This window comes from Melopsittacus undulatus, chromosome 4, assembly GCF_012275295.1.
Source record: "Melopsittacus undulatus isolate bMelUnd1 chromosome 4, bMelUnd1.mat.Z, whole genome shotgun sequence".
NCBI classification, from domain to species: domain Eukaryota; kingdom Metazoa; phylum Chordata; class Aves; order Psittaciformes; family Psittaculidae; genus Melopsittacus; species Melopsittacus undulatus.
The window spans coordinates 74,265,792-74,278,427 of NC_047530.1; the positions used below are offsets into that span (position 1 = coordinate 74,265,792).

A 12,636-nucleotide genomic window follows, 5' to 3' on the forward strand; every position below is an offset into this window, starting at 1 on the left:
ATTATTTCCAAAAATCTCTTATTTTGTAAATACATGCTAAAGAGACTTCACCATGGTGGTGAGAATGATGCAAGGATCTTCAATATACAGCTGGGTTTGGGCTTAAGAATCTTTGCTTAACTTCAATTTCAGTTATGTCTATAAGCAGAAGACACACACATGCATATCAACAGCCTCTTGTTGAGGCAGCTGAAAAAAAGTGTGTGAGGAACAGATTATCAACACACTTTGCCTGGCAAGAGGACCACATTCCTCTCTAAGGTGCTTCAGCAAACCCCCATCAATCCTGTGTTGTGTCCAACACAACTAAGAACCAAAGCCATGATCTGATGAGTTTTTCCTGCAGAGACCCAGAACTGAATCTGTGTTTTACTATAAGGACTGACAACTCACTGTGATCAACGCATCTAAGGTTTTGCTATGAAAGTAACTCCTTTAGAAGGAGACTCCTTGGAGAAGTCCAAGTCACAAAATAACCCCCTAGAACAACATGCTGCAAAGAACAACCATTATTTGTGTGCTAAGGAATGACTGAACTATAGATGTGTGTCACTTGTTATAAGACCACCAAGAAAAGTGTTAAAATTAATCCAGAGACCACTATAATTACCTACAACTTTAGATTAATTAGTTAGACCTTTAAAGACATAGGAAGCTAAAGTCATGCAAAGAATATTTCACTTTATTTCTAAAATAGGATCAGAGATCCCTACAGAATGAGAATCTGTAACATCTAGTTTTGGCAAAAGGTAGGTAAAGATAACTGTTACCCATTGCCCTGAATACATCCATGCTACAGGTAACAGCTTGAACTCCCCTGTTCACACAGTGGAAACTGACCTTTAAGAACTCTTAAGATCAGTAAAACAAAAGCCTATTTCACTACCAAAATTCTTCTATGTTTTTAATCTCCATTTATATAGAACTTTTGAATTAACAAGCATTTCAGATGCACTCAGCAAGCATGACAACCCCTCTTCCTGGCCCTGTGCTAGCAGAAGCAACTAGGAGGCATCGAGGCTAGTTCAGTTATTTCTTCTCAAAATTAGTAAAAAAAAAGAATCCAAAAAGGCTTGATCAACAATACTGGATGACCAAAAGGCAGGATAAGGCTTGCCAGCTACCACACACGGACAAACAGTATCAGCAAATGCGGCAAGAAAAACCTTACATTACCCTCCAACCTTAAATTCTTCCATAAGAAGAAAAACTGTAATTCACATGTCTAAATCTCCCTTTGATTTTTGAGTCTTTCCACTGTCTGAATATTATACCAACTTTGGCCTTAAGATTCTTTCAGGATTACTCAAATAAAAGGGGTGTGGGAAGAAGGGGAGTGGGGAGAAGAAAATGAAGGTAAGGGCAACAAAATCAGTATTTGTTAACTTACGTTGAATATGAATGAACTGCTTTGGTTGCTTAAACTCTCCTTTATACAAACGATTGTAATAGTTGACATTGCTCTCCGCTTCAGGGACTGGGATAACCATGCTCTCTTTTTTTTCTCTAAAAACTTGTTGTGCTGATATAGCCCGTTGCAAATGATGTTCCTGCAAGAGGAAAATTTAAAGAGTTTATTTAGGTATCAGTATACAGAAGCACATAAAACTACAATCACCCCCTTCTCCTACTGTTTTCCTTATATTCTACAGGAGACAGAGATAAAACAGTTGAGGCTTTACTGTTAATTTAGCAGACAGCAGGACACTTGCTTTCAGCCTGGTGACAGGGCAAGATGTGCTCTCAAACATCTAGTACACCACAGGGCTCCTAACTGAACCTTATGAGCAGCCTTTCAGTACCAAAAGGGGCCAGCAAGAAAGCCGAAGAGGGGCTTTCCTGTCCAAGGGGCTTTTTCTAGGCCCCCTAGACAGGACAAGGGGGAATGGCTTTAAACTAACAGAGGGGAGACTGAGATTAGATATTAGGAAGTTCTTCACTGTGAGAGCAATGAGGTGCTGGCACAGGTTGCCCAGAGAAGCTGTGGCTGCCCCATCCCTGGCAGTGTTCAAGGCCAGACTGGACGGGGCTGTGATCAGCCTGGTCTAGTGGAAGGTGTCCCTGCCCAGCAGAGAGGGGTTGGGAGTAGATTGCCTTCAAGGTCCCTTCCAACCCACACCATTCTGCAATTCTATGAATCTTAGAGCTCCAGTGAACATAAGGCAGGATGACAAACATAAAAAGAACCCTTTGCTCACACAACAGCCTACACCTTCTACCAGACTGGTAAAAAGTCAGACATTCAAAGTACACCTTAGGAGAAAACAACAGCTGGTATAAGCCAAGCCCATTAAAACCTGTCATAGAGAAAATTTATGCATGATCATAGAATCATAGAATAGTTAGGCTTGGACAGGACCTTAAGATCATCTAGTTCCAACCCCCCTCACATGGGCACAGACACCTCACACTAAACCATATCACCCAAGGCTTCATCCAACCTGGCCTTGAACACTGACACAGATGGAGCATTCACAACCTCCCTGGGAAACCCATTCCAGTACCTCACCACCCTTACAGTAAAGAATTTCTTCCTTATATCCAATCTAAACCTCTGCTGCTTAAGTTTCAACTCATTACCCCTTGTCCTGTCATTACAGTCCCTAATGAATAGCCTCTCTCCAGCATCCCCATAGGCCCCCTTCAAATACTGGAAGGCTGCTATGAGGTCTCCACGCAGCCTTCTCTTCTCCAGGCTGAACAGCCCCAACTTTCTCAGCCTGTCTTCATATGGGAGGTGCTCCAGTCCCCTGATCATCCTCATGGCCTCCTCTGGACTTGTTCCAACACTTCCATGTCCTTTTCATGTTGAGGACACCAGAACTGCACACAACACTCCAAGTGAGGTCTCACGAGAGCAGCGTAGAGGGGCAGGATCACCTCCTTTGACCTGCTGGTCATGCTCCTTTTGATGCAGCCCAGAATACAGTTGGCTTTCTGGGCTATAAGCGCACACTGCTGGCTCATGTTCATTTTCTCATTGACCAACAGAGAATCACAGAATCCCAAGTCCTTCTCCGCATGGCTGCACTGAATTTCCTTTTTGCCCAACCTGTAGCTGTGCCTGGGACTGCTCCGACCCAGGTGTAGGACCTTGCACTTGGCATGGTTAAACTTCATGAGGTTGGCATCAGCCCACCTCACAAGTGTGTCAAGGTCCCTCTGGATAGCATTCCTTCCCTCCAGCGTATCAATGGAATCACACAGCTTGGTGTCATCAGCAAACTTGCTGAGGGCACACTCAATTCCATTGTCCATGTCAGCGACAAAGATGGTTAAACAAGACCAGTCCCAACACTGATCTCTGAGGGACACCACTCATTACTGGTCTCCAGCCGGACATTGAACCGTGGACCACAACTCTTTGAGTGAGACCATCCAGCCAGTTCTTTATCCACCGAGTGGTCCACCTACCAAATTGATGTCTCTCCAATTCAGAGACAAGGACAGATGGTAGTAAGCCCTTTAAAGTATTATAAGCCACAGATTAAAATCAGAATAGCTATCTCAATCATTCTTGCCTACCCAGCGATTTTAACTGGCTTGCCTTCTTCAGAAGTTCAGATAGTTAAGAGCAACAGAAAAAGCAGTCCTCACAGAGTAACACTTGAAAAGCACAGACTCACTAAATTGGTCACTTAATTTTATTCTTTCAGGACAGGAGTCACAAATGGTACAGAATCATTTCAAGTGAAATAAAGATCACAATAAATGTATTAGCTCACAAAGATTTCTTCACACAGAATTTTCTTAGTTAACGCAGTGAAACCCATCTACTGCTGCAAGTCAGCGCTAAACTGTAACTTTTAAAGATTTTTTATGAATACTCATGTTAAACTTTGGGAAGGACACCAAGTACATCTGCAGTATTCCAACTCACACTACTGTCTGTGCATCCTTCCATTGCAGTCTGCATACCACCTGATATGAAGTGATCAGCAACCAAAGACGCCTGTCTGACAGACTGTCAGATGGGATTATTTTGAATGTTACCCCTTACCACCTCCCATCTTGAGCCAGAGGCTGACAGCCATACAGCATATACATACTCTTCAGACCCTCCAGTGCAGTCTGCTCATGTAAACCATTTAAAAAATGTCTCATGCTAAGACTCAAGATGTGTAAGTTCTCACATGGTGCCTTGCGTGTGTCCAGTAAAGAGGAAGAGTGACAGTTTTCACCAGGACAAGATCTTAAATCACTACAGCCACTGATGACTTGGGAGAGTTAAGTCATGACCTCTCCATCCAAGTAAGCTGAATATGAAATAAGCAAACTCCAGTCTCCCAGAAGATTAACTACTAGTCTCTAGTGAAGCAGAAGCCTCAAAGTTTCCTTCTCCTTTTCCTGTTTACCTCCACTATAGTGTTCTTTCCTGTCTTCCAATATTTGACAGTATGGAGGAGAACAAGCACAACATAAATTTGAAACTGAAGCTCACCTCTGTCACAGATCCATACAACCTTCCCCTGCCTATTTCAGGGGCTTCCAGCTATCCTCCTGTCATTCCCACACTGAACTGCTGGAAAGAGTACTTGTTCTGATCAGGAAAAAAAAGAGACTTTGCTACTTTATCTCTTTCTTCAGTTTTGGGGTTATCCCCCTCCATGATTAATACTAGTGACTGTGTGGCCTTACAAAAAAAAAAAAAAACCAAACCTCAACACCACAAGAACCAGCCAGCATGTTGATATCGTGACTTCAATACAATCTGGCAGACAGAATCTCCTGCACACAGAAATTCTGTGCTACCAACTTGGTAAATTCTCTTAGGAACGGTGTTTCTTCCTCTTCAACTCTACAGATTATTATTTAAAAAAGGGCACTGAATGAAAGCAAGTCTTTAAAAACATGAAAATTATATTTAGTAAATTACACCCTCTTAAATATTAAGATCTTGCACAAATGCAAATAATGCAACTTCTGCAAAATTAGAATATAACTAAACACTGACTGCAAGAGCAGCTTTGGGACTCTCCTGTGGCAGATAAAGCAACACTAAAATCAAACTATCAGGCTCCCAGGTGAATGCTACCAGAATTAAGAGAAACATGCACACAAATATCTGGTGTAATCTGCTTGAGTTACCACCTACTGAGTAAATCTGTCATCCCACCATTAAAATATGTCCTGAAGAGCTCCACAGTGCTGAGTATGCAATTCAACTTAATAAAATTTGTTTCTTTACTATACTGCTTTCAGCTGATGTCCCTAGAATCGTCTCCTAACAGTTAACATGACAGTACACAGGAGTACCACAGAAACGCTGATAGGAAGGACTTGTTGAGGTTACCTGTCCAACTACCACCTGAAGACTGTTATCTCCAACACAAGATAGATTAGCCATAACTTCTTTGAAAGCCTTCCATTTCCACAGCCCCTCCACATAACCTGTTTTAGTGATGTACTAACCCACTTTTTCCCCCCCAGAGGTAACAATATCAGTTCCCTCACACCCTCCCCTGAGTAGCTACAGTCCAATATTTTAGCCATTCTCACAGTCCACTGACAAATCAAGTTTCTCAACATCTTTGAGAAATTTAGGGAAAACAGAATAACAGGAAAGCACATTCCAATAGCAGCCTCATCACTGGCAAGTGGAGAAACATCAGAACTTACCCACATTCGCCTTAACATAGCCCAGCTAACACTTGGTCCATCCTTCAGTGCTGCTCCTCATCCAGGCAGCTACTAGCCCCTGTTGATGCACAGCATTATGATTCTGCCCCAGGTACATAAGTTGTGCACTTCTAACTCAACTAACCCACTGTTTCACCTGGGCCAGTCCTAAAGTTTCCCTGTATCCACAAGACAGACACTCACTGCTGGCAAGCCAACCACTCTTCTTAACGTGGGATCACTGACAAATTTGCTGTGGATGCATTCCTTACAAAGCCAATCAGCTGAAACTGATCAACTTATAGTTCCCCACCACACCCCCAACATAAAACAAACCCAGATGCTCTTCTGAAATGGGAGTGAGTAACGTATAGAGAAACCACTAGTCTGCAGTGCTTAAGTAATAAATGGGTTCATAAGGTTTAACCTTCAGGAAAATCAGTGAAGAAGGTCACAGAGCACCCAAAATGCAAAACATTTTTTGACTCCATGGCCCATTAAACAGTGCAGATGAGTAATTTTAATTCTCTGGGATTTTTTTTAGCAGTTAGTCAGCATACAAAGAGTTCCCAAGGAAAACTGACAACAGGTGTTACTACTCACCTTACTATAAAAAGCCTTCAAGCACAACACAGCTTTCAAACAGAAAAGTCTTAATAGTACTGTCACTCAAACAGTAGAGCTTAGGAAGAGACAGGTAACCTATGTCATTTTTAAAATGGGGGCTGGAGTGGGGGAAATCTTTCTGCTAAACATGAAGTTAAGGAAAATACAAAATTTCACTCCTGAAACAGTTCCATTTAAACAAACCCTGAAGACTTTTATATGAAAGTTAGCCTAACTGAAAAGCTTTATTAAACCTGAAAAAGCATTTTTAAAGATGGATTAGGTAACCGGTATACCAACACAGCTTTTAGGGTATTTTTTGCTTTTTCCAATGGTTCTGAAACCCATACCTGGTGTTTTAACTTGTACTTCGCTCTGCAGTACAGGAGATCAAAAGATCTCATACAGAATAACTGAATGTTAGAGGAAACAATAATGACAGCAAACAGAACACACTGCCATGGGAACAGAAAGGAGTACTTGACAAAGAGTTATTACCCACTAATTCCTTAAAAAACACATGTAAACATTTCTCACTATGACTAAAAAATTCCGAACAAATATAGCTTAGTTTGGACTATTTCTTCAACTGACAGAACGGCAGTACCTAAATGTTTAGTATATGTAATACTGCTCCTTTAGGATATTTACATATTAAAACAAAATTGTTCTCAAAGTGATTCATCTCTCTAGATGCACTTTAGCCATTAAAGTGCCTTCACTGTACAATAACCATACTGACAACATTTTACAACAAATTGCTCAATTAACTGACCTTTACATAATCCACCATGTTTTCCTTGGTGCAGACAGCCTGTCCTGCCAGGATGAATCCCCTTGTTCCACACAGAATGGTACAGGGGAGTGCTCTGCAGCACTCAAGCTTCACATCACACCCACCACCTGCAAAGCTCCAATGCAAAGGACTTGACAGCCATTCACAATAGGGCTGACAGAGAGTATCAGCTTTATTCCAGAATGAAACTTCAAATCACACCACTGAACCCATACTGAGACACTGCAATCCTTGCTTTACTCTTTCCTCATGGGGGAAAACCAGAAAATCTTACCAGACTGATACCTAAAAACAGACTTAGTTGCACATATTCAGAATGAGGATCAAAGTCCAACTCAGAGCAAGGTACCTTCACTGCTGTCTCCTTCCATCCCTGAAAGACCATAGCTTTCATGGTCTTTCTAAGCTTCCTAGATGGAAGTTTCTTCCTTACCTAAAAACAGCAGTAATAATCTTAGGAGACTATTACCTGTCAACTTATTTTTGTTCAGCTTTAAGGGAAACAGTGAGAAGTACTGAACATTATTTTTACCTATCCATCACAACTATATTCATCAATACACTCCTTTTTATTCCACTGCTGCAAAACAGAGCACTTGGATCTTACAGTGTCATCCCCCACAGTACTCTCTCTGAAATTGAGTTTATCACACTTTAAATAAATGTGCTAGTATTTTGGATGAGCGTGGTTGGAGATGCTTACAGATGAATACCATCTTCACACTGAAAAGCTAATCTGTCATAATTATGAAACCATAATGAGCATTTCCATATTGAATACAGACACCCTAGAAGATGAACCTTTATGGCTAAACCTATCTGTTCATTCCTTAAAAAGTGTACCATCATGCAATGCTACAACTCTAAAAAGGTTACTTTACCATTGTTATTAACTGGCCAATATGTGTGTTTATCCTCTTAAGCAGAGAGTAGTGAAACATACTACAGTTTACTGTGATGCTGGTTAAGAAAAGAATTTCTTCTCTGCCAGTCCTTTCACAACAGAGCTTCAGGTCAGGCAATTTACATTAGCTACTGGCAACAATGTAGACTTTAATGAAAGAAGTATCCTGACAGATGTTACCAGGACCTATGAGAACAAGACATAAATACCACAGCTTAACTGTTAAAATCAGCTTCCTGATCAAGGTAACTTTAACTCCACAACCCTCCACTACATGTGTAAGAGAAAAGTGAATTTATTAACAGCTTTATCTCAAAATAAGGTACTTCTAGACCAACCTAAAGTCAGTCTTCCAAACTACCCACAATCAGGAACAGAATTAAAGCAAAGAGAATAAGGAAAAATTTAAAGTCTAGAGATGCTACTTTCTTAACATTAAATTTAATTTAGGAAATACAAATCTAATTTTTTACCTTTCATATGGAGCTTCAGAAACAAAACGTAGAGAACTTTAATCTGAAATGTGCAGATTCATCTTGCAAAGTCTCAACCTCAGCCAGTAACACTCAACTACACTCAGTGACAGAGGCTCAAACGTTACTTTGCTAAAAGGCCTCTCCCCCTTCTAGAGCCACAGCCCTATCTACTCTCTCTCTTTGTACACACAGAGGCTTTTTTTTTTCTTCTTTTACAAGATTTTCAAGATAATAAGCATGGACTCGAGCACCCTCTTTGGTCTTCCTCTGTGGTTACCCCATTCAATACTTAACTGCCAGAAAAAAACAGAGCCAATGAATATTTATCCTCCTCAGTACAGAAAGGGTTTGGAATTTTCTATCAAGAAGGATTAATTTGTCTCCTGAACACCAAGGTGATGAGGCATTCATAACTCAATACCAAAGCTTTTTTGCTTGTTTTCTTTCAAAAAGAGATCTATGGACGTGTCAACTTAGTATAAACAAAATTATGACCAATTACCTGAAGGAGTATTGACTTCTTGCCTTGAAATTACTGTAACTGAAAGTGGATCTAAGCAGCTGAAGGGCTTAACGGGGAGAGGGGGGGTGTGAAGAAAGAAGATACCTACCTGCAGACCTTTTTACACACCTGTCTTCTTTTCTCTGGGCTGGACAACAAAACTTGTCTGTGCACCACAGTAACTTTCACCCTTGAGACAGTGTCCTCTTAAAAGGATACAGTACTTGTGAAGCAGGGAACAGGGCCAACCACAAAAATTCACGAGCAGTGTCCAAACCAATACACCCAAAGATCTACAGGACCCCTGCTCTATGGGACAAAAACTCTTCTCAAGTTTCCCCATGGGGTCTGACACTCAGTGGAAGGAAACTCAAGAACACCCACCAGAAGCAGGGGAAAGTACAGTGTAAGGCCCCCCTTACAGGTGGAAAGGGCTCACAGAACCACTTCTCAGTTTCACATTTGACCATAACGTGTCTCTCCAATACGACACTCCTAACCCCTTTTCTTTCAGATGGCTAGAGCCATCTAAAAACCAAAGATAAGCTACTCTGAATACTTCATATACAAATCACTGATCATAACCAAGTCACCTACACATTACCTCAAGAATGCTGATATAGGCTGAAGCAATACAACAGAAGGGACACTAGCAACACCTGAGGCCACCATCCCTGGATGACACTTCACACCTAGATACAGACAGGTCGACACTGGAGCCATGTATCTAAATGAAGACAAACCCAGTTTTGGAAAAAAAAAACAAACAAAAAAAAAGCTTTCATTTCCTCTCTGGCAGTCTGAACTAAAGCCAACTTAAGCACTACAAAACACCTACAGGCAAGTTAGGAAATAAGAGTGGAAATCAGTACACAAGACACTGATGGAGGCACAGGGGAAGGGAGATGACCCAGAGAGTGTCACAATTATTTCTGCTGTTTTTTTTTTATGTTAACCTCACAGTACAAAAGAACCCCCAAACAAAGAAGAAACTGCCCCCACCCCCCCAAAAAACAAACCCAAAACCCAACACAAACCAAAATACACTAAAAAAAAGGAACCCCACACACAACCAAAGCACTTGCCAAACAAAAATAAGTAAGTTCAATGCCAAAAAACAGACAATGCAATTTCAGTCACTGTAACAATGTCACTGTGTAGCGATGGACATGAAACAACTGTGAGATATCCCAAATATTATCCTACTGAATGGGACAGTCATACTGAATGTTATCAAGAACATCAGCAATCGGTCACTGCTAGAAATGATTGTTCACTATTGCTGTAAATATTGTTGATGCAAACCTGCTTAGGAGATTTCATAAAAAAAAAAACACCAAACCACAGCACTGTATTTTAAAGCTACATTTTATTACACAAGTTTTCAGTCTGCAAAAACATGAATATGAATTATTTTAAGAAGAATTACTGTTAAAACAACAAATTAACTGGATTTATTAAAAACTCCTTTCAGAAAGGCTGTGTAGGGTACTTTGAGAAACTCAGATTTCCTGAAAGCAGGACCTGTTTTTCCTCAAGATACGTTTTCATGACATTGAGAAAATACTGTTAAAAATATTGTAACATCTTGTCAAGAATCACAGAAAGCAGTAGCTTCTTCTAGCTCCTTGTAATTCACTGGTATTATTCACCACGTAACAAATGCAATCTGACACAGAAATGACTGTCAACAGATTTCACCTGAGAAGTTCCTTTTTATTTTTATTTTTTTTACAGTCTGCTTCAATTAGCATAACCTGACTGTCCCAGGTCAGAGAAACTGGGACGGAAAAGTAAGCACCTACATACATAAATATCCTTTCTTTTTCATGTAGTTGTATCTTAAAAGGCTGAGATTCCACAACAACTAGTCTTCCTCTTTATTAAAGATTATACACAAATTCCAAACTCAGTTCGATTCCTGGCTCCATGTATCAAAACCTTTGTGTGACCACGACTCCCTAAACTGTGCTCCTTGCAGAAGAAGGAAGGAAGAGTCACCAGGAGGGAGGACTGGAAATTCTCCAACAAACTCTACAGGATGCAGTGGCTGCTGCTTCACTTCTTTCGACAATTAGAGACTTGTGTTATCCAGCAACTTTGTAAGATGCTGCTTCTGGTCCCAGCACAGAAGCATCACTTGAAGCTACTCACTAGCCTCATGTGGTTACAAGGCCTGAGGCTACTTGCTCCAAGATTGCTGGCAATGAAATTGTGTTTCTTTAATACTAAAGATCTGCTCTTGCAAAACAGTCCTCACTCACACCACACAAGTTAGGTGGGGTCCTGTTTTGTTGGTACCTGTCAGAAACCCAAAGGCTGGGTACAATCCTCAAAGATCAAGAGGTGTGAACATGTATGTATGCTTCAATGAAAGGTGTGCATTTAAGTAAGTTGCCGAAGTCAAAACAGAACTTACTGCCTTAGTGCTGCCAAAGAGCCCCATAATTTCATCTTCATCAGCAATGCAATTTCATGGAAAGTTTCAAGTGTGACTTTAACATTCAAGAACAAGTTGCTTGCGGTACCTGTCCCTCTCTTAATGCACTACATGTAATATTTTCTTTCCAGGAGTAAGATCCAAAGTTCTTATGGATTTTGGTACATAAGCCAATACAAGGGAATTTGTATTTTACATAGTTTTTAAAATAAGTGTCCTCATCAAAGTGCTGAAACCTGGAGATCCATCATGTTGAAGAGAGATACCAGAGATTAGTTCTAAAGTTACAACAACTTAGAAAAAGGTTAAAAAGAAAAAATTAACACACAAGTACACATGCAGTAATTGACAGGAATTATGAAAAACTAATTACAAAACTCCCTTTTAAGACAAATACCTTTAACTCAAGAAACATGTATTATTGCTTTTTAACTTTCTGTAATAACAGCATGTCTCTATCTTACTTAGCAGTCCCTGGATACCACTACAAGACATCCAGTATTTTGTTTATATCTAAATTTAAAACACAGAAATCGGACATTACTGGGGTGCTTCAAAATAAAAACAGGTTTGTTACATAACTCAAACTGGTCAAACACACACAAAGTATGAGTTACAGCCATAAAAATGGCAGAAAGCTAAGAAAACCAAATTATAAATTAAAATGTAAGCAACAGCAAACAACTAGGGAAAAGGAAGGAGGAAACATTTATAAATACACTGGCTAAGAGCTGATACATACATGAAGTACTTCTCTGTCAGAGGGGACATGATGCAATAGGAAAACTGGTGAAAAAATGACATTTAACAAACTGGACATCAGCCTTGCAAGGCAAGCGGGGTAAGCTCTAGCTTCTTGCAAGTGAAGAGGACACAAACATGAGAAAATACCTTACATAGAAAAATTCTACTGAACCAGACAAACTTCAGAAACCAGAGAAATACGTCTCTCAGACAAAAGCAACCCAGTTTTACCTCACATACTTACCAATGGGGAATAGCATTTTTCTTTGCTAAGTAACTTACTTGAGAGGATGCAACTCTGGCTATCAGCTCCTTCCACTCTGAAGTGTGCATTTAAAATAACAACAAACCAAAGGCATATCTGTATCTAATAAAGTCCAAAATTCTTACCTCCGGCAGTTCATTGTCCTATTTCTGAAGAAATAAGTGTTGGGTTGTTTTTCTGTGATTTTTGTTGTTGTTGCTGTTTTAGTTTTGTTTGTTGCTGGGGTTTTTTGTTTGTTTTTGGGGGTTGTTTTTGTTTGTGGGGTTTTTTTGTTTGTTTATGGT

The 12,636-nt window shown here is 40.2% G+C and overlaps 1 protein-coding gene across 2 annotated transcripts in view; it reads right to left on the reverse strand.

Annotated features, from left to right (window-relative positions):
- Positions 1–12,636, reverse strand: part of EPC2 (enhancer of polycomb homolog 2) — a 50,656-nt gene that overhangs the window by 30,237 nt on the left and 7,783 nt on the right. For both annotated transcript variants that reach the window (XM_031053390.2, XM_005153744.4), the window contains exon 2: positions 1,391–1,550. In XM_031053390.2, the coding sequence (XP_030909250.2) occupies positions 1,391–1,550 (160 nt within the window). The remainder of the gene's footprint in view (positions 1–1,390; positions 1,551–12,636) is intronic.